This window comes from Ambystoma mexicanum, chromosome 6p, assembly GCF_040938575.1.
Source record: "Ambystoma mexicanum isolate Mex_15411 chromosome 6p, UKY_AmexF1_1, whole genome shotgun sequence".
NCBI lineage: Eukaryota > Metazoa > Chordata > Amphibia > Caudata > Ambystomatidae > Ambystoma > Ambystoma mexicanum.
This window is the reverse complement of record NC_090935.1, coordinates 1,172,068,340-1,172,091,801: the sequence shown is the minus strand read 5'-3', so window position 1 is coordinate 1,172,091,801 and position 23,462 is coordinate 1,172,068,340. Positions and strand designations below refer to the sequence as shown.

The 23,462-nt window shown below is 44.8% G+C and overlaps 1 protein-coding gene across 1 annotated transcript in view; it reads right to left on the bottom strand.

Annotated features, from left to right (window-relative positions):
* LOC138510811 (transmembrane channel-like protein 1) overlaps positions 1–23,223 on the bottom strand; it is a 534,459-nt gene extending 511,236 nt beyond the window's left edge. The window contains exon 1 of the mRNA XM_069626507.1: positions 23,054–23,223. Within this exon, the coding sequence (XP_069482608.1) occupies positions 23,054–23,223 (170 nt within the window). The remainder of the gene's footprint in view (positions 1–23,053) is intronic.
* Between the last annotated feature and the right edge of the window lie 239 nt (positions 23,224–23,462).

Sequence of the window (23,462 nt, the reverse complement as noted above, 5' to 3'; positions counted from 1 at the left end):
GAGTGGCCTAGAGTATCTTAGCAACTAAAGTTTGATGCCGTTTAGGACCAAATAGCTTGATTGAAATCAACACCAATATCCAGTTTAACACAAATGCCCTTGAAAAGCAGGACACAACAACCTGTGCTATCCGGTGCAAACATAGTGCCAATGGGAAAAAGGCTGGGGTGCAGACCTTGCCTGTCAGGGGATTCAGGGCCCACAGTAGTGTGGAGGAGAGCCTAATTGAGACATGCATTTGATGACCAATAGCTGGGCCTCAGGTCTCCCAAGTTGTAATTTATATATTATTATTATTTGGATTGTTGTTTTCATTTGTTGTTGTTTGTATTTACTTTTATGGCCATATGGCTGAAATAAAGTAATTGACTGACTGACACTCTTCATTACACTACACACAACTGGCACCACTGTCATCTACACACAATACCTTACCTGCACTCTCTCAGAACACTGCCAGTCTCATCAGCACTCCACTCCCTCCACTGCTTGCCCTTGTTAGGACAGTTTTTCTAAAGTCAACCAAGGGACTTCATAAAACTAGACCTTGGGCAATACAGTAAACCCCAACTATTGGTATACATCTGTACTCCTGGTAGCATGGACAGAGCAGTCAGACGTATCTTAGGAGAAAGATGGGGCTGTAGATAGGTACAAAGAAATTGTAGCATACATATGGTCCAAAGAAACACTGATACACTTATGTATTGTGCAAATTATGGTTTATTATATATATATATATACGCAAACAAATAGTCTTTTTTAGAAAGCTAAGTACTATTATAATCATAATCACAATTATAGAAACCAACACAATACTTAAGGTATGCAAAACCAAAGTATAAACCTTATTTGGAATAGCAAGCAGTATGCAGTTCAAGGTGAGTAAAACCTAATGATACACACTTAGAATGGCAGAATTCTATCAATGGGGCAAAAAAACACATTAATTAGACTTTTAGAATGACACAACGCAATCGAAGGTAAGCAGGCCTTTTGGTAATAGCCTAGAGTGTTCTTCTGTTTCAGGAATACTCTAGTGATACCAACACGGTTACAAGTATATGCCTTGCAACATATGAAACTTCTTCTTCGTTCAGAATGGATACAGTTACACTCAGATTACTTTTTAGAACACAGTTCAAAGTTAAGCAATTAACTTATATACTTTTGATAGGGGCAGTCAGCTACACAGGAATACGTAAGAACTCAGGTTACACATTTAGAATGGCAAGAAGCTATTCAAGGTGAGTAAAATCGTATTGGTCAGGAACTCTTACACTATTTCTATTACAGGATTAGTCCGTCAAACCAATGATACTTTTCAGAAGAGTGGAACACAATTCTAAGTTTGTGACTTTTCAGAGGGGCAGAATGCAACTCTAGGATAATTGAGAACTCTGTACGACTGTTTTAGAAAGGCATTAAGAAGTTCAGGGTAAGCAAAACCAAATGTTACACTTTTAGAATGGCAGCAGCTATTCAAGGTCAGTAAATCTTATTGGTAGACTTGTACACATATTCAGTTTCAGGAATAATAAAGAAATATTGTGATGCTTGGAATCCTTATGGAAGGAGAGGGCCTCCTGTCCTTGTCCTACCATTTCTCTCTCTGTGTTTTCTCTATGTGTTCTACCACTGAGGTCCAGTCTGGACCTCTAGCAGTGCAACTCTTTGTTTCATCTTTTGGTGGACAACACCCATGGGATACCTTATGGCACTCATTGGTGGGGGCACACTCCTATACCCCCTTATGTGTGCTTCTGTGCACTTGTGTGTTGCCCACATAGCACAGTATGGGCTGGTGTCAGCTACATGCTGACTTGGCAGTGGCTCTGAGTATCCTCCATTTTTGGGATACCCAGGCCCTGCCAAGGGAATCAATGTATTCCTACACAAAGACAAGATTTCTGCTGTGGCCTCTTAGTTTCTTTTGCATTTAACCTTGTTTCCCAAAGTCCTGGGAAGCCCTGACTCTGTGCCTTCCTGAATGGCTGTTGGGTGGAAAGACCATGTATGTCTTTGTTCCCTTTCCCCCCTGACTGGCTGTTGGGTAGAAATACCATATAATGCTCTGGAGCTGCCTCATGTCAGACTGACTGGAGCCTTCCCAGGGACTGTGTGTTGTGGGTACACCCTAGGGGTGGGACCTGTGTGAATGGAGTTGGGAGTAAACTCACATTCTCTGGTGTGGGTGTCTGTTTTTTGTGTGTGCGACAAAATGAATGAAACAGCCCTGACTGAATTTGACATGAATGCAGTGTAGTGTGCTGAAAGGCTGGGTACTTGCCCCAATCCACATTCTTTGTTATGAGTGTCTGGGCAGAGCACATGGCCTGAATGCCTGTGAGCCTTATTGGTTGCCTGCCTGCATGAAGGCCCTTCTGTGTGATTGGCTGACTGAGCCTGGCTCAGCCACATTGAAGGGGAACAAATGTGTATATTTGTGGACCAATTTGTTCAGAAGCTAAAGTCAAAGCTGAAGCAAGAAGAAGCTGTTCCTTGAAGCCCAGCTGGAGGAGAAGTCTTCTGCTGCATTTTCTTTGTGTAATCCAAAAGCTGCTGTGATCTTCCAAGGACTGATCCAAAGAGGACCTGCAAAGGACACACTCTCCCTGAGCTACAAGGGACCCTCATGCAAACTGCTGCTCTTCATCCAAAGTGCCCTGGAAGCCAGTCCTGTGTGCCTGCCATCCAGAGAATGGGTCTTTGTGAGTCCTGAAGAGAAGTGCCAGGGTCCAGAGGTGCGTTTCATGAGCGCTGGAAGCCGTTGCAGTCTACCGCCTAGAAGAGGGGGTACTCTGGCATAGTGCTGCTGGACACCCAGAGCTGCAAAAGTTCCAAACTGCCCAGGAAAATTTCAAAGGACATCCTTGCCATCATCACGCACTACATTTCCGTGCTAGAGATAGTCCAGAGCCACTGGGTGAAGTGGAAAGTCCGCTGGTGGGTTTCCCACTACCAGAAGCTAACAAAGACGTCCCAAGGGTACAGACTTGGTGAAGGTCCGAGGTCCACTCCAGTAGTCGAGGCAGGTCACCAGAAGCCATCCAGAGGCCTGGGTTGTGGCTTCAGCACCGAAGAAACGAAAGTCTCACAACAGCGTAAATCCGAAACCCGACACCAAAAGTGACCTAGGCACCCGTCATCATAGAGGGTCCCCAGGGGTCTTACTCTCATTTGCCAAGCCTTTAAGCAGCCCACAGCAAGTTTCATCTTCACAGGATTACAGCCGGAGAAATCATTGACCAAACGAGAGCACCGCAAAGAGTAAAACAGTTGCACGTAAGAAAGACTTTTGTTCAATTTTTTTCATGGACTCAGCTCCTTTTTCCAACGATGGACCATCCTCGGAGAAACTATGCCACTTCGCCTGCCAAGGCACCAAAGGTACTGTGACAAAGAAGAGCATCTTCTAGCCTCAGGAGTCATCCAGGAGTCCCAGATTAGTCTTGGATCCTGTTCTCCTGTGGCCTCTCAAGTACTTGGGGTGGTAGAACCTTTTTAAAAGAAAGTACAAGGTTATTAAACATTATTGCACTGGGCTGTAAAAGACAAGTTACTTCCTAACTTTTCCCTTAAAGGTTGCCCAGGTGGGGGTATCTTCACACACAATTGTATATATAGCATAAAGAAAGCATTCGGCCACTGTTGACAACTAACCTGCTTGTCTTCCCTATTCTATGCTGATATACCTCACTTAAGAATATGCATGCCCATTTAAAACTGCAGTTAGTGCATTTGTTACTGAATTTAAGTGGTACCACATAGAGTCCATGGGGGTAATTCATGGATTATTTGCGCCGAAATAAACGGGATTTGTGCGCCATTCTGCCCGCAAATCCCTGTCTAACAAATGGGGATTTGCGGGCAGAATGGCGCACAAATCCCGTCTTCTTCGGCGCGAATAATCCATGAATTACCCCCTATATATTTGCTATTCTTTGAATAAGCATTTCCATGTACAAAGTGTTATTATTTAAATGTATATGTTTGGGTAGCAAACCTTATTTTATAAGAAGAAGCTGTGTTATCGCCTAACATAGTGTGCGGACATTCCTTTTTGGGGGCTTTGGGGATTCACTGTACTTAAGAACCAGCCTGCTTCACCTCCTGAAAGCTTAAGCCTGGTTGGTCATCCATTTCTACTAAATTGAGAGCTCTGGTGTGTGTGTTCTGTGTCTTTACCCTACCTTACAGAGAACAGAAGTACAGATACCCCCCTCCAGTCTTTACAAATACCAACTCAATTACTTTCTAGACGAGTGGAACACAATTCGAAGGTAACTGAATAACTTCTTGTACTTTTTGGAGGGGCAACAAGCAACTCTAAGGTAAGTAAGAGCTTAGTAACACTTTGTTACTTATTCTGTTTCGGGAATCAAAGTTACACACTAACATCTTTACAAGTATGTACTTTGCAACACTTGTTATATTTTCTAATCAGAGTCTATATACTTAAGAGTCCTTCCCTATTCTAAGGCATGAGGGATCTCAGAGGCAGAAGAGGGACACTAGTGTTAAAATGGCCAACAGTAGGCATGTTAAGATAGGGCTCAGATGCATGAAAGTCAGAATTGCAGAGGATATCTCATTGAACAAGTAAGTACAGACTTTAGAGTCAGTAGAAAGTGTTCAGGGATTTCGTGGAAGGCTCCCTAGATGTGTTCCAGTATTAAGCCTAGGTGAACAGTATGGGCGAACTCCCAAACACATGAATCACCCACTCAGCCACGCAGGAGTAACACACAACATTAGGTATATATTACTGAAGCCTACACAGTACCTCTGCAGTGAAGAAGAGCTTGCAGATGGATGCCTTCATGATACAGCAGCAAAGGACGCAGTCTCTGGATTCTTGGTTGTGGTGACGAAAGAACGGACACTGGATGGGAACTTGCAGCAGCAGTCGACAGAAAAATCTCACAACAAAGGAATTTTCACTGCTTCTCAATGCTCTGTGGATTTGTTGTCCTTTTCAAATGTACCAGATGAAGAACGGTTGTCGCTGGTCGGATTCTGTTCACTCTCTCAGTCTAGCACTCTGCTGAGGGGACTTTACAAATTCAATTCATGTTTCTGGAGATCTAGCAGGAGTCCATCAAAGTTTCAGTGAGAATGAAACTTCAGATTATGTTGTACAGGACTCATGATCAAGGTCCAAGGGTATTAAGGGTTTGCAGCCTAGGAAAGTCACAGCACATTGTGGGGTGCCTTGTTTTGCATGACATCTCAAGTCTGAAGTGTTCCAGTAGACTCTGGGTCAGAGTTGTCATTTTCGGGACTCCTAGGTCACATGGTATAAAGGTTCAGAACAGGCTCTGGTTACACAGCAGTCATCTCTGGTCACTGGAATCAGCTACAGCCATCTTCTCTTCATTTTTCTCTTCACATTCAGCTTCAGTGGTCGACTTGTCTTCAGCTTCCAGAACCGGACAGTTATACAGGAACCTGCACACATCTTCTGCAAACTCTCCCTGCTGTTTACAGAAAGGGTTGGGTGGCTGTTCAATCAGGACAGCCAGTCCCCCAGTGGGAACTTGTTTTACTCAGGCATACCAAAAGACCAAGAGCTGCAGAGTTTCGGACTCCTCCCCCAACTTCCTGCTCTCACAGGCATTCTGGAGCCTCAGCTGTCTACACAAAGGGTTTCTGCCGAAGAAAAAACTTAAACCAGGACCTCCCCACCCAAGGCGGCAGAAGAAGACCTAAGAAAGAACAAGCACTCTACAAATGGCAAAAAAAGAGGAAGAAGCCACCATTCTAGCAGAATGGTGACATTTCTGTGTATTACTGCGGCTGGTTTGACAAACTGCATGTAATACTAACACAAAAGTCATTAAAGTATGTCCACTGTCACCAGCCATAAGAGTTAGCTTGTCACAGTACCATAAATGTTACTGGAGCAGTGAGAAAGGGGATACTATGGGCCTCATTACGAGGTTCACGGAATGGGTTAACAGGCTCTGCTAATGGAGGCGGACCCATTAAACCCGTCCCGTGAAATTACGAGGTCCCCTCGCGTGACCCGGTAAGGACGCCTGGCAAAACTAGGCGTCATTAACGGGTCCCACGAGGGGAAGAGAGAACAAACAACGGGCTGCTTGTAATCGCCCGTTGTTAGCTCCCTCTCCCATTCCCATTGGGCCCTATTGGGGCTCAAATGGGAATGGCGAAGGCCTGGGCCCGGGTTCTCAGAGGGAGGAATTACCGGGCACTCCGTACTCGGAATGGCCCGGTAATTACCCATTCTGGGATCCCGGTAAAGGAGCCTGGTAATAGCTCCATGGCTAAAGCCAAACTCGTAATGAGGCCCAATGTATCTCCCTAGCACTCTACAAAAGGTGGGGTGTGCCGGTCTCACTATATACAATGTAAAGGAGATGGAAATCCCACTCTGCCCTTGAGAATAGTAGTTCTACAAGATAAGTCAAGAGAACATAAAAAGCTAAGCCCAAGGGGCAAGTCAGCAAAACTGCACTAAAAGTGTTGTGTGCTGCCATAGTAAAAAGATAGATGTAAAAAAAAATGGTCACCCATAAAAAGAGTAAAATAAATGGTGAGTGGGGAAAAAGGTTCCCACTCAGGAATAAGGAAAAAGAATCCACAAGTCCAGCAAAACGTTCTGGGGATCTCACAGGTGAGGAAGAAGATTTAGCAAAGAAAATCGGGCCTAACAGCCCTCTGCCTAATCTCACCTGAACAACTTCCAGTCTCCTCTCTGCTGGCTGGGCTGTTATATTCTATGCTTCCCTCTTCCAACTCTCCTCCAGGCTCCCATTGGTCACCCTGCCCACATGCTCCTCTTGGTCAATCTCTGCCTTGGCTGTTTCTGAAAGGCGTCAGAAAGGCTTTCATCCCACCCCCCTGTCAATCTCCATTTGCAGAGGAGTGGCACATGCTCAGGTTGCTTGTTTTCCTTGTGTCGTTCCTCATGCTCGTGGATTGTACTTCCACTTTCGGTTTGGAGAGGATGTCTATGCCTCTCCTCCTACTCCCCTGCAGTCTCTTCTCAATCCCATTTCGTTTTGTGTTGCCCCACCATTCTCCTGAGCTCTCAGTTTGGTAAGTCTGCTGAATATTTTCTTATTTCTTTTTGGCAGGAAAAATCTGAGTCCATTCCATTTGTGTTGCCTATTCCATTCCATTTGTTCAGGTCAGGGCCTTCTTGGTTGTACTTTGTGCACTCAGGGAGTTGCGGTCCTGAAAAAGACAAAAGAGAACTGGTCCAGAAGAGAGACGGTCAGGCGTTGTAGAAGGGACAGCGGTACGAGTCATATGCAGAGCACACTCGGGGGTAGGCACTGCCCCCAAACAACCTCAGCCCACTTCTGGGATGGGTCCTTGTTCCACGCTGACAGGGTCAATACCACGCCCCTGTCACAGTGTCACACAAAAAAGTATGTTCTCCATAATTACAGGTCATGTAACAATTTTATAACTCGCTTTACTATGCTTTACCATCGTCCTGGTGAGAATGCCCTGGGCCAGAAATCCTAGGCCTTGGTGGGTGCCATACATGCTGATGACAATGTATGTGCATTTGCCACTACTTATTGTGCATCTAGCGTAAAATGAGAACAATGCAAACAATGTGGAGCGGTACACTCCTAAGTGTACAAACACACCTTTGCAATACATCTTGTAACATGCACACCATAGAGTGTACACTGAGGATCTATTTGTAGCTGTATGTTCCAGATTTCTGATGTATGAGGTTGGTGGTTGATGCGAGTTATGGTGCACTCAGCATACGAATTGTCAGCTGTTGTTTGATGGGTTCTCTTTCATTATTCAGGAAGGTGAGGCTTGTGTTGCCAACACGTACCTTTGTATAATTCTATACATTGAGGGTGTGGCAGGGCTCTTAGACTGATGGTAGTTTCCTTTGTGCTTTAGAGGGCCTGGCTGTTGAGTGTATTTTGCATTATTGTGAATTGGATCATCCCATGGGAGGAGCACCCTTCCTTTCGCTCTTGCCTTTTCCTTTTTTTTCGGTGAGTGGGTGCAAATGGGGGTAGTTCTTTCTGCAAGGTTGCAGTATCTTTCCAAGTATGCATAGAAGGAAAGAGGTGGGTACTGGGTCATGTATATAGCTAGCAGTTAGTGCCTGGGAGTAGGATGTGATGGTGTGTCCAGCGGGAGTGCTCCTCAACATATCTTATCCAGATCCTGATATAAACTGTAACTTAAGAAGATAAATAAATCTACCTGACTTCGACGGGGGGGGGGGGTAGATGAGGAACAATGCCAAGAGGCCAGGGAAAGCGGTTCATAGCCCAGCGACTACAGTCAGCAGTCCCTACGCCGTATAAGGCAAAAATGCATGCGCACAAATAACATTGCCAAAAGAGCATGAGAGACAACGCGAGTGGAGTATGGAGCTGGCAGACTGTCACAAGATCAGAGTGCATGTTGGAACATTTATGACAGGTATCTGGAGTATTGCCATGAATAGACTGCAGGGTGAGTTAGAGAACATGGGAAAGAGAAGGGAAACAAGAAAGAGAAGTAGAGAGGGAGGAAAGTAAAGAGAAATGAAAAGAAAAGAAAAAGAGAAGTTGAAAATGAAAGACTAAGATGAAGAATGAAAGACAGAGAATTAATAAAGACGACAGCACATTCATGCAGTGCTCCATAAGTGCCTTCAAAAAGTCCATCATTTTTTTCAACAAAGGAAGACAGAGAACAGGAGAACAGTATGGACAACTGTGTTCCACTTTGTTTAAATGTGTAACTCTTTAACGACTTTTAATTTTACAAGTTCCATAATCTTTTTGATTGGAAATTTATCATTTTCATATTTAACAAATATCTACTCAAAAGAGACATATTTATTTATTCATAGTTAACCATTATCTTCCTTCTTGGTACTCATTTCCATGCTGTATTGCATCCAGATAAGGTTAAGAAACTGTGAAACATGACTTGATCCCATTTTAATTCATGTTTTTTCCCCTAAGAAAGGATAAAAAAAACAATGGGATCTGCATAGTGTGTCCCACTAAGATGCAAAAGTGGGGGGAAGGGGCTAGTGCCCCTCTACAATGCCTTTCACACCCGCTGCGAGGGGCAGACATGGCCGGTGACTTCCCGCCAGCCCGAGCCTTTGCAGGCCCGAGCAAAGCGAGGGCTGGGGCCATTACTAGCCATGAACGCCCCCCCACCTCCCTGCCATGGGGGTGAAAGCCATTTGCACCCTGGTGTTTATCTGGGGTGCAATTTATTTTTCTTATTGCACAATGCCAATCTCCAGAGGAGAACAACAGCAAGAGTGCTGCCACCATAGGGAAAAGGGGCTAAGTCCCTTTTACCTTTCTATTGCAGTGGCCGGGAGTGCGAGGTGCTCAGGAACCGGAGCACAAAGCTCTGCTGCAGCAGGTAAGTGGGGAGGGAGGAAGCAGGTGGGGAAGGGGTTTGTTTTGTTTTGGGGGGTAGGCAGGTGGGGAGAGAGCACGTGAGAGGCTCTCTGTGGCCTCCTCACATTCCCAAATAAAGAAATATGGCACCACCTGGGGAAGGGTCTTGGGTGGCTGGAAACAGCGGGTTGAGAATGTGTATTCTTGCCCGCTGTTCCAGTCACCTGACTGAGTGTGCTTCCCGGGTGCAAATGTACTACAATGTTGCCACTACCTATCGGCCGCCTGGCCGGGTAGCCTCCTTCCTCTCTGAGTGGGTGGACCTCTCCTCCTCCCTCCTTGCCTCTGCCTCTCAACTTCTCCTCCTCGGAGAGCTTAACATCTACTTGCATGCTTCTTGGCTTTCTGCAGGACTCTTTCGCAACCTCTGTGACTCTCTCTGTTTCCTTCAGGAGGTGCCTGAAGGAAACTACGGGTTACCAGGCGTATCAAGGCCTGACGGAAACTACGGGTCACCAGACTTATCATGGACTGCTGTGTTCCCAATGGAAGGGGTTGGATGTTTTGTGAGTTGGTGGATGTTGCACCATGGTGATATGCTATCCATGGATATATTTACAGCTTTCACTCAAATGACAATGTGTATGGGGTTATTTTCAGCTATTAGTGTCCCACCCTGTCCCAGCACTACCTATTGGGGCTGGACTCACTTTGTGGATGCAATAAGGATGTGTATGACGTGTCTTCCTGCAACCAGTTACTTCACTGGTGACTTTCTTGAAGTTCATGTGTGCTTCCTTGCACTGGTTTCAATCTCTGTGTCTTGCTTCTTTCTGCTTTAAAACATATCTTTGCACTGCTTTCAGTCTCTGTGTCTCTGCTTCATTGCTTCTTTAAAACAACTCTTTGCAATACTTTCAGTCTCTGTGTCTTTGCTTTATTGCTGCTTTAAAACACTTCTGTGCACTGCTTTCAGTCTTATAATGTCACCTCTCTTTTTCCTAACAGGTGTTTGAAGACACCTAGCTTGGAAAACAGGGAGATGAGCGAGCTTTTACCAAGGGAAGTGCCCTGGGGGTGCCAGCGGCAATCAAAATCTATTTATGTTGCTAGTCATTACTGCTACTTAGTACTTTGTCTTACCCGCGTGCCTTACTTCCGTTTTAGTTTCCAAGTGTAGATACTGCAGCAGGCCATCGGAGCGTATGCGGAATGCAGCTGTTAATCGTGGAATCGATAAGTGTGAGCCGAGCTGAGCACGACCACTGTTCACAGGGAGCGCGTAGCGCACTACATATGTGTGCAACCTGATTCATGGATTATTTTGCGCCGAAAAAAACAGGATTTGTGCGCCATTCTGCCCGCAAATCCCTGTTTAACAAATGGGGATTTGCGGGCAGAATGTCGCACAAATCCGTTTTTTTCGGCGCAAATAATCCATGAATCAGGGAGCGCTGAGTATTTCTTTGATCGGTAAAGGTAGTAGTAACGTGGAACTCCTGCTCAGTAAAACGACTAACTGCTGATGGGAGTTGGAATCAGAAGGACTGTTGTGCGGATAAACTGATCAGAGCGAGAGGATCAGGTAAGCTTTTTTCTCTTGCCAGTTTCTTAACACAAAGCATGGTCGTGGGTCCGGGGTGGGGTTAAAATAGCTCTGGCCCCTGCCTCATAACCTACAACAGTGCATAAGCTTTCACATGAAGTTCTAGGCGGTGGCCATTGTGGGTGAACTGTTGTGCCTACACTGCGGTGGCCATTTTTAAAGCTTTTTTTTTATTGGAAAAGACATTTGTGAATTTCTTTTCTACACCAGTGTGGTACAGTCACTCAGTAACTGTTGTGCCATTAGGTTCTTTGGACCTCTCTTCATGGCATAGACCATCAGCCGAGGCCGCCTGCCCCCAAAATGGCTGCATTTTTTGTAAAAACATTGGGGGCATAGGCCATCTGCAGAGGCCACCTGTCGCCAAAAGTGCATTTTAAAAATAACACTGGGGCGGGGGCCTTAAGCAGGGGCCACCTGCCCCCAAAATAACATTTTAGCAATAATATTGGGGGCAGGTGTCTTCATCGGGTGCCACCGGTTCCCAAAAGTGCATTTTTAAAATAACACTTGGGCAGGGGTATTCAGCTGGGCCAACTGCACCCAAAAGTTAATTTTTGGTAAAAACGTTGGGAGCAGATGCCTTCAATGGGGGCAAAATTCCCAAAAGTTATTTTTTATAAAAGAACATATTTAGGGCACGGGCTTTTGTCGGTGGCCACATGCCCCGAAAAGTGCAGTTCTTGAAAAAACATTGGGGCGGAGGCTTTCAGCAGGGGCCGCCTGTCCTCAAAAGTGCTTTTAAAAAAATAACATTGGTGGCAGAGGCATTCAGCAGGGCCACTTGTACCCAAAAGTGATTCTTTTTTTATAAGGATTGGGGACAGGGTCCATCAGCCCCCAAAAGTGCATTTTTAAAACAGAATTGGGACAGGGGTTTTCAACAGGGGCCACCCACAAAAGTGCATTTTTGAAATAGCCTTTTGGGCAGAGGCTTTTAGCAGGGCCACCTGCCCCCAAAAGTGCCCTTTTTAAAAATAACATTGGGGGCAGGAGCCTTCAGTGGGTGCAACCTGCACCGGAAAGTGCATTTTTTGAAACAACTTTGGAGGCAGGGTACTTCAGTGGGGGCCACCTGTCCGCCAAATGTACCTTGTTTTTAGAAAACATTAAGGGTAGGTGCCATCAGCCCCCAAATGTGCATTTTTAAAATAGCATTGGGGTCAGGATCTTTAACCTTGAGCCACTTACCCCAAAAGTGCATTTTTTAAAATACCATTTTGGACAGGGGCATTTGGAGGAGGCCACCTGCCCAGAAAAGTGCATTTTTGTTAAAAACATTATGGGCATAGGCCATCAGCAGGGACCACGTGCCCCGAAAAGAGCATTTTTTTGGTAAAAACACTGGGGGCATGGGCCATCAGCAGGGGCCACCTGCCCCAAAGGTGTATTTTTTAAAATAAAATTGGGGCAGGGGCTTACAGCAGGAGCCACCTATACCCAAAAGTGCATTCTGTAAAAAAGAAAACATTGGGGGAAGGGGCCTTCAGCTCGCCCACCTGCCCGCAAAGGTGCATGTTTTGTAGAAACATGAGGGGTCGGGACCAATAGCCGCCAAAAATGAATTTTTAAAATAGCATTGGGTTCAGGGTCTTTCAGCAGGGCCCACCTGCTCCCAAAAAAGCATTTTTAAAAACAACATTTGGGACAGGGGTCTTTGGAGGAGGTCAGCTACCCTGAAAAGTGAATTTTTGTAAAGACACTGGGGGCAGGGCATTTCATCGTGGGCCACTTGCCCACAAAAGTGCATTTTTGGTAAAAACATTGGGGCATAGGCCATCAGCGTAGGCCACCTGCCCCCAACTTTGGGGGTAAGGGCTTTCAGCAGGAGCCACCTTCCCTAAAAGTGAATTTTTTGAAAATGCTGGGGTTTGGGGACTCCAACCGGGGCCACCTTGCCCAAAAGGGATTTATTTGGGGCAGTGCCCTTTAGCAGTGGCCACCTGGCCCCGAAAAGTGATTTTCTGTAAAAACATTGGGGGCATAGGCCATCAGCAGGGGCCACCTATTCCCAAAACTACATTTTTTAAATTTCACTGGGACCGGGGCCTTAAGCAGGGGCCACCTGCCCCCAAAAGTATTTTTTGTAAATACATTGGGGGATTGGTCTTCAGCGGTGGCCACTGGCCCCCAATGGTGGGATAGGGTTGCCATGACGGGGATGCAGAGGCCTTGTTTAAGCCATTTTTAAGGCAATGCTGCTATATTCCTCTTCACCAGGGTACAGCCTCTTTCTCCAATCCCACTCTTGGGAGCATGGGACTCCAGCTCCAGATCCCTAACACCTGTGTGTGGAATGTTAGAGGTCTGGAGAGGGGGCTGAATGTCGCCAATGGTGCAATCTGGTGTCGGTCCCGAGGGGGCAAAGGCCTGGACCGGAACAAATAAGCGAGATGCTCAAAGCCTGTGTTCTCGAAGTATATCACAGGAGTAGGGTGTCTAGCTTTTTTTTTAAAGTCAAGGCCAATCCAACTGTTTGGAGCATAAGAGCCCACCCAATGCCCCTAAGAGCCGCATGCAGAAAGTTGGGGGTCTGGTGCGGGGGCTGAATGCCCCCAATGGTGGAATGGGTGTCTGTGATGTGAAGGGGGCAGGCATAGGTCTCAAGTTTTAAATAGTGTGACCCCTAACACCCAGGCTCTCGGAGGAGAACACAGTTGTTGGGGGTCTAGCTTTTTTTTCAAAGTGTAGGACGATCCTATTTTTGGAGGCATTAGATCCCCATCTCATACCCCTAACATCCATGGTTGGACTGTTAGGGGTCTTGAGCGGGGGGCGAATGGCCCAAACAATGGGATAAAGTGAAAGAAAATAAAGAGGACTTACTTTGCCCTGTGGTCCTCGAGACGGTTTTCATTTATTTCCTGATCCTGATTATAATACTGAGGCCCAGCCCCTGTCGCATTGAGCATGTAAAGCGGTGGCCATATTGGATTGGGCTGCTAGTTGCCAAATCGGCAGCCCGATCATTTTCTGTTTTCATTTTCCAACTATGGGTGCGTAACCCCCTGGACATGAGGCCACACCACTGTTTGAGGGTCCATCCCACAGTTTGAATAATGCTGCTGTAGGGAAAAAGGGTAGACTGTCGACTGTCAAGAGGACTCAGGAGCTTTGCTCAAAGGAGATTCTGTGTATGACGTATGAAGGGTGGCTTAGTGGGCTTCCAAGGAAACTTTCTTTGCACATCATAAATCGTTTTCATTTCTCCAGCTACTTCCTTTGGATCCACTGTTTTGGATGATGTGTCTACTTGATGGTCAATGGTTAAAAACCATGACATTGGTTGCTCCATTTCAACGTTGTGTGTTTTTTTTTCTTGCGTAGGTCAATTTTTCAAGCATCACTGCTTATTTCCTCATTGTTTTACGACTTGGATGAGCAAAAGGAGCATGGGTAATGCCTAGATTACTAATAACAATCATTAATATCTAGAGTCCTACTCTTCCACATCACAGTCCTGAGTAACGATACTCCATTCCTTTTTTTGTATTAGCTGGGTTGAGCTTAATACTTGCTTTGGGAACAGGAAGACCCTTACAGGGCAACATTAGTATTGCATTTTCCTAGGGGTCAAAATTAGTTTTTTTGTGGGTTTTTAGTAAAACATATTTTGGTTGCCAACGATGTGTATTTCTCTGGTGGATTCGCCCCCCTTCATGGGAAAGGACTGTGATGAGCAAGAGTAGTACTCTCGGTAATGAGGATTAGCATCTGTAATCTTGGCATTAACGTTTAGATTGGATTAGATTGAAATACAATTGGAAAGAGTGGAGAACCATTTGGGAACCAGCATGCATTGCTGAAATGCGTGAAAGTATTGGCTGAATACCATTTGCTGTGATTGAATAGGAATGGTAAGATGACATATTTGGTGAATTTAGACTTTAGTTGCTATTGTAGCAGGCAAAAGGAGGGTGTGCTGGTGTATGAAGTAACCACATTACCAGCTAGGCAAGTTTCTTCTTGCAAAAGTACTGTCATCTGTGCTATGCGGATGACACTCAGCTCATTTTCAGGCTATCTTCAGCCACCTCTTCTCCCTCTCTCATCTGTGACTGTCTGTCCGCCATCCAGGAGTGGTGTTCCGCCAATGATCTCTGCCTTAATGCCAGTAAGACTGAGATTCTCCTCATCGGCACACCTGCTCCCTCCTTTCCTGTCACTTCCTGCTCCCACCTGTGAGGTGAAAAACCTTGGGGCTATCTTCGACTCCACGCTCGCCTTCTCTCCTCACATTTTTGATGTCTCTAAGAAGTCACACTACCAGCTGCACCTCCTCAGAGGTATTCCGTTCCTCTCCTTCCCCTAGAAGCTCACTGTCTCTAGAGCTCTGGTTCTCTCTAGGCTGGACTATTGCAACAGCCTCTTTCTCAATCTGCCTGCATCTACTCGCCACCCTCTGCAACTCATCCAGAACAGGACTGCGAGACTTGTCCTTGGCCTCAAGCCCAGGCATCGTATCTCTCCAGGACTGAAATCCCTGCACTGGCTCCCAGTGGCTGCAAGGATTAAATTCAAAACCCTCTGCATTGTCTACAAGGCCTTCTGGGGCCTGAGGCCTCAATACCTTCAACTCTCTCTTCCTAAATATCTTCCTTCTCGAGCTCTCCACTCATCCGTCTCCAACTCCCTCAGGGTCAGTCGCTTCTCCAAGCAACGAGTTGGTGGTAGATCTCTTTGTTCGACTGGGGCCTCCCTCTGGAACAGCCTCCCTGCCTCCCTGAAACTTGAGGAGAATCACCACCGGTTCCGGAAGCACCCCAAAACCTTTCTCTTTGCCAATATTTTCTCTCCCCTTCTCCCCTGCTGATTTTTCTGCTGAAACTGAAACTGCACTGGTTACCTGGCCACCCTCTGATCTCGGGCCCAGGACCCCTCCCCCGCCAGTCACACATCTGCACTGCCTTCCTGGCAACCCCCGCAATTGGGGACTGTTTTCTGTTTCCCTACAGTCCCACTACCAGCACCTGACTCCTTATTTCTTGTCTTACCCTTGCACTTGCCACCAGCTGGGCGTACTTTTACTTATTGTTTATTTATTATATTTATTCCATGTAGTGCACTGTCCCCTCCCCCATTCCCGCCCGCACTTTACCCTTTCCACCTTCCCATGCACTTGGCAAATCTGAATGACACCTGGCCTAGAAGGATCGTTATCTCATCTTCCCTCTATTCCCCCTCCCTTACCTTGTTGCGCCTTGAATCACTTGTGTATAGGCGCGTTATAAATGCCATAACATATCTAATAAACCACACTGCCATCTAGTGGTGAAAGTATGTACTTTCAAACATTTCTTATTAACACCCTAAACTTGTTACATTAATGGATGGATGGGTGGAGAGACATAGCTTGGGGAGACTACTCATGGTAATTGTTCATTGCCTGGGAATTCTATGAAATAATACCAGACGCAGCAGAAATGTTGCTATTTTGTTAAAAGGGACAGGAGTCTGATTAGAGTGGGCTGGGAGTTCTAGGTATAGCTGTTTTTGGAATGTCCACATATGTCCTTTACTAAGATGTGTGTGGTACTGTTAAATTGGTAATCATATGGTAGTGTTTTTTATTTTTCATTTAGGGGACACGTCATTTTATCTCACATGAATATAATTCTGCATTGTGGCATTGTATTACTAATTTTGAAAAAGGTAGTGCTTGTGGCAAGTACATTTTATGTTTTTGCTGGCACCTAGATTCTCAGACAACTAACCTACTCAGTCACAGAAAATAACGTGCTTCTTTTTCAGAGCAAAGGTTAGTAGTTGCCAAAGAAACAGAAGGTGGAAGTGTTAAAAGCAACACAGTATGACACAGCTCAGCACTGTATTCCCATTGCATAGTGTTAAAAGCCACACAGTATGACACAGCTCAGCACTGTATTCCCATTGCATAGTGTTAAAAGCCAGGCAGTATGACACAGCTCAGCACGGTATTCCCATTGCATAATGTGTTAGTGGTCCATCACCTACAATGAAAGTCAAGACCAAACGAGGCACTTTGGGGACCTGTGAAAGCTTTTACACTCAGAGAACCCTATTATACTGATTGCCAGCACAAAGGGGGCATTTATATTTCATGAAGAAAGGCAACCGGTTCATTAAGTGGCAAAGATGAATAATTTACTCAAAGGATTGCATATCGGGCAGAACACTGGGTACAGCGCTTTCATCAGCTCACCTGCACTAGGCGGAGGATGTGTTACAGCACCTCAAGGCTGCCATTCAAGACCACTGAAATGGATCTCTTTTTCTCTTTTTACTAAACTAAAAGTTGCAGCCCGCAGGGCCCAGGCACTCGAAACTCTTCATGTGTCCCTATAAATGAGTGTATCTCGTGTGATGGCTGACCGTGCATTTATTCCAAAATGGTTTACCTATATTGAGAGCAATGGCAAATTGATCGAACGGTCTGATTCCTTTTCGATGTAACTGAAAAGGGTTCAATTTAACAAGCAAAACGCCCCTGTCAGTAGATTCTGCTCTAACCTTACAGTGTGGCTGTAGAGCCTATATCTCGCGCAATAAATCCTGCTAGCCTGGGCTAAACAATGTGCGCTCTCCTACGAGATCTTCAAATGATGCATTCCTGGGGCTAAATAATCCAACGTTTGCACTAGTGCTGAAATCGAGCAAATGTATTTAGCAGCAGTTGTGCTGCTTCAGTAATATGGAATGGAGCACACAGGTTTTGTCCAAATCAGAATTATCTGAAAACCGCAGCGCTCGGACCCAAATGATTCAGAGTATTGTTTTGTTCTGTGTGGGCTGCAATACATACAAGCACATGTGTTTAGTACATTGGATCTTATGTCACATAGCAAAGAAAAAAAGACAGCTTGCTTAATGTTTTTGGGCTCTATGGATTGGGGTAAAACCTGTCCCTATTATTCAAGCACCGTGTCTGTTACTAAACTCATTGGTACCAATAAAACACATGAGTAATTGGCTCAGCATCAGCAACCTGATCATGTATTGACTCTGCAATGACAGTCACCTTGTATCTTGAAGTCCAAAAAGGAAAGACAGACTTTCCTACACAGCATGGTCATGCATCGCTCTTCAGGCCACGAATAACAACATAAGCTTGGCAGCTACATCATGTCCTGCCATGTTAGGGGTTGTTTCCCAGTAATGGATGAATACATTCTAATGCAGCACAAAGGCATTTTGCTATGTGTTTGCATAAACAGTTCACCCTAATTCTCCCCAAATATCTATACACAAACTACAACTAGGTTAGACTCCTGCAGCACAGTGATGGAAGAAACAAAAATCGACAGTGTGGCTTTCTGGTTCACACTCACTTTTACTGACGTATGTCTAATGTTGCTAGGGTAGAAACAACTCATTGTGCGTGGTTGTGGAAAAAACATTACTTTTTCTAATACATAGCAACATAAACCATGAAACAAAACCATCAATGGCACCAACATCTAAATGTAATAGAGGATACCCTAAACTAAATATAACAGCCAGTGACGAAAAACTGATGTTTTGAGAAATTCTATCAGCATGACTTAATGCAAAAACGCAGCTTTGCGCAGTTCAGAGAATGGAATCTGGGAACGTTTGCCCACAGCGTAAAATACACATTCTTACAAATGACTTGCAAATGCGATTCGTAAAGGTTCGATGTATTTATTAAATGCCTCAAATGGAATTAGCCAATAGCAACCAGGCGTCTTAATGCCATGACCCAGGGAGAGCAGCAATGAAGTCAAGTGACTTCCCTTAATCCAGAAGTGAAGGCCCCTGGGGTTCGTGAATCAAAGACTCAAATCCCAGAATTTGGGGCACTGGCAGAAACCAGTAGAACCTTTAGGTCATCTGTCTGTGTTTGTGGGCCACTCAACATGTCACTCAAGTTTATCTGTGGATTGGTAGTTTGATAATCTAGAAAGCATGGGGTTCTGCCTCAATAAAGTTTTTAGTGGCCTCTGAGGCCATGTTTTAGGTGATTCTGACTCTAGCATTCCTTGATCCTTAGGTATGGCGTATGGCTCTTTATATAGTGAAGGCATTGATGTACCTACATCCCACACTGCCTTTTCTTTTTACCCTTAGATAGGTAGTCCTCCACTGCTCTGTTAGGACCAAGCACACTTTGTAGGCTGAGTCTAGCATTTCTTTCGCAGGGATGGAATATAAGTCTGACATATTAGTGCAATTTGTTGTAGACATGTTTTCATTTTTGGGTGAAACAGGATGAGGAAACTACATCCTCGTTTGCTGGGGATGGGAAAGCATACTAGGTCAATGCACTGAATGCCAGGGATGAGTTTTCACATCTGACTCATGGCTGATAGAAAATGTTACCAGTTGCTGGGGAAACATGACTATATGGTAATACATAGTAGGTGCTTTGAGTACCTGGCCGACCTATGGAATAATTCGCTTACAAGTGGTCATCTGCCCATTTGACTGGCCGAACTAGGAAATTCTACACGGCAGCACACATATACACCTCTAAACAACACCCAAATACAATCAACACCAGTATTCACGCAGTACATAACAATAATAAAATCAAAGACCCATGCAAACAACTCAAGAACACACCGCAAACCATACACCCGTTGTGCTTACACTGATACATCCACGCATACACTCATAAGCAGCCAGACCTGTTGGCTCAGTAAATGATTGTTTTATCCTCATCTTCTACAACAACCTTGATTCCCTTTTCATCACTGAAACATGGTTTATCCCATCCCCTCACCATGTTTTCAATGTCCTTCTACCCCCAGGCTACTGCATCCAACATGCCGACTGGGCAGGATGGCCAAGAGGTGGAGTAGAAATCATCCATAGGAGCAAGTGGCCATGCTCCATCATCCCCGCTCCCAGAAAAAGTGCATTTGAATCACTCATCTGATGGTTCCCTTTTTCTCACAAGAAATACATCACCTTCACCTCATCTACAGACAACTTCACAGGAGTGACTCTTTTATTGCCAACATCTCCAACTTACTCTCCTCTGCCAAACTGGCACACATTAATAGTGTCTTTCTATGAGATGTTATTGTCCCAGAGTCTTACTTACTTAAAACCTCACTCGAAGCACACTTTTTACAATCACCGTATCCATGTACCTTATGCAAATAGGGCTCTCCCCTGCATACAAAAAAGACAACATAGACTTTGTTTTTACATCACCCCCTTCACCTGTGCAGTCCCTATTCCACTCGACTAGTCTGGCAATGTCACCATCCCACTGTCGATAATCCACTCAACCACGGCCCGCAGCTCATTCAAATCCTTCCTGGTGAATTTGCTATAGGCAAAGTTTGTAGGCTTCCCCAAAACAGGGAATGCCTCGGTCCTCCTAGAATTATTCAACAATTCAGCTATGAATCTGGTGGACACTCATGCCTTCCTTAAAACCACCCACGCTAAGATCAAAATATCTGCTCCAAGGTACACCACCTGAGCTCACCTCCAACAAGTGCTCAATCATAGCCTTAACTTCAAATCTCTAAGCGCCAACCATAGGATTCTGATTAGCAAGGCAAAAACTGCTTATTATGCCACCACTATTGTGGCAACTTCTAACAGGAGCAAAGCCCTTTTTTAAGTAGTAAAACATTGTGCCAAACCCTCACCCAACCCCCATGGTGCAAGCAACTCAACAAAAATGTGATGGAATCAATAACTATTCTATTGCAAAAAAATAGACAAAATCTGATACATCATCAAATCAAACTCCCACCACATTAGTCCCCCTGCACATCAGCACCACACTGCTCCTCTAGACTGAATTATCTCCTCTGCCCCCAGAACTAAAACCAAAAGCCTCCCTGAAACCTACTTCCTACTCTGATGATATCATCCCGGCCTTCAACGCTAAACAATTGATTGGCCGGGTGATCAATGAACTACTCATCATTAATGTCTGCCTCACAGAAGGATCATTCCCAGACACCCTCAAGACTGGTCTCATATGACCTATCTTGAAAAATGCAACGATAGGCCCAGACGACCTGGCCAACTACAGACCCATAAAGAACCTCCAGTTTATTGGCAAAATCTCTCAAAAAATAGTTGCTACAACTACTCCCCAGAATCAATAAAATACACTTCCTAAACAACTATCAGTCAGGTTTCCCTCCCAAGTAGAGCATTGAGATGGCCACCATCCAGGTGGTGGATGATGCCCTCCAAAATCATGGATAAGGGCAACTCCTGCCTCCTCGTCCTGATTGTCCTCTTGGCTGCATTCGAGACAGTCGACCACCACATCCTCCTCTCCCTCCTCACCACCAGAATGGGATTATCTGGTTCTGCCCTGAATTGGTTTAAATTCTTCATCTCCAACAGGCACTAGGCCTTCCAGATGAACACATTGCATTATAACCAACTCCCAGTCTCCTGCAGAGTCCCCAAGGCCCCCTCATTTCACCAATCCTTTTTAACCATTACATGGTGCCTCTGGGTACACTCCTCAAATACCCTGATATAGCCATCCACCAATATGCAGACGATACTCAGTTGTACATAAAAATAAAGAGTCCACAGGACATCAGTTGTCTCAACAATTATCTAACCATCATCTAGTCCTGGATGTTAACTGTCTACCTCAAACCTAAACCAGCAAAGACTGAATTAGTCCTCATCCGTCCCCCCACTAAACAACCACTTGTCCAATAACGGCTCAATGGCTCAAGGATTTAATCTGCAACCCTCAAAATGAACAAAATCCTTAGGCTTCACCATTGACAGCAGCCCCTCCTTCCAGAAACATAGCCAAGTAAGCCCAAATAGCCTGTCTCCAAATCATCACCCTTCACAACATCAAAACCTTCATCCCACCACAGGACTTTCGGACCATAGTGCAGGCCTTGTGGTCCTGCACATTGATGGGGGAAATGCTCTCTGCACAGGGCTCCCATCTGCTGACTTGGCTCCCCAAAAAGCAGTCCACCATGCTGCAGCATGTCTTGTTACGAGTAAGTGTAAATTTGACTGAATCACCCTTGTCCTACGTGCACTACATTGACTTCCTCTCCAGAACAGGATACTGGTGAAGACTGCATGTACCATTTATAAAACAGTTACGAGTAGTGCACCAGCCTACCTGGTTGCTAAGCTCCACATATATGGTGACACACGCTCCTTGCACAGAAAATCAACCAACCGGCTCGAATCCCAAATAGTCGGCAAAGAGAGGACCACAAACAATTCTTCTCTTTTCACACACCCACCCTCTGGAACTCAGTACCAGTATTGGCTCAGAATGCCCTAGCAATTCTCCAATTTTGAAATTCTCTCAAAATGTGGCTTTTTCAACATCACCTGATCATGGACTAATCCCAGTGGATACACAGAACAAAATTCACAATACTGCGTTACTGTTCAAAAACACCAGCCCATTTGCTGGCTATGCAAAGCTTGTACAGCACTCCAATGCTCTAGAGCTACATCTGCGCTTTAAACATTGACATCAAATAAAATATTAGCACTGGTGAAAGTCCTATTTTGCAAAAGAGGGCTGGTATTATATATTCTGGCAATGCATTTTTACACTAGGACAACTTCTGACCTAGTCCAAGTCCTTTTCCCTGGTGCAAAAATACATTGAAAGAATATGTTTTTGGTACTATGGCAATTATTACTTTAGTGCTAAGTGCACTTGCCCTGATGCAACATTTCTGTAATATGACCCTTGCTTTCAAAACATTTTCCACTGGGCCAAAGTTTGCCACAATGCTAATCATTTTCAGTTTTAGCAGTAGGGCAAACTTTGCTCTAATGCAAACATTCTTTGAAAGAATTTGTTATTGCGCAAGGGCAATTTTGCTCCAGTGCTAACACAGTGAGAAATCCAACTTGCAACAGTGCAAAGCTTCTGTTATCTGGCCCCAGAAGGGTATTTTCCACAAAAACAGTACTAGAATGGAAACCAGGTCTAGTGCATTCGTATAGTCAGCTTTTGGGAACACACTAAGCGTGTTGGTATTGCACTAGAACGGAATGGATATATCAATCCTTGAAACATGCCATTCAAAAATTATGGCACAAACGTTTTGCACTAAAACATGTCATTAAGGCAAAATATTGTAGATATGTTTAATTTTGATCCACATACTTTAGGACGGATAATTTTTGCTTCATTTTCCAGGGTTTGTTTCTTATTGTTGCAATCAATTTTTTCTTCTCTTCCACCGCTTCCTTTAACTTGTCTATTTCCTCCTCTGTCATTTCATCTTCCTCCGTTTCAGAGTCCGATCTATAGAAACCAGACATGAAAGTTTCCATGAGGAGTTCCCGCTCATAGATATCAGCTTTCAAATCCTCAAATAACTTACATTTTGTTTCAAGATGACCAAATTTCAATTGATACCAACAATTATGATGCACAAAATGACTTACAGTCAGACACAGGGGTGTAGAGATTGTATATATATATATATATATTATAAGGTGGCAGTCGGCGCCCTATAGTTAAGGTGATATATATGAGTCATAGTAAATCCGAAAATTCTATTGCTAAAAAC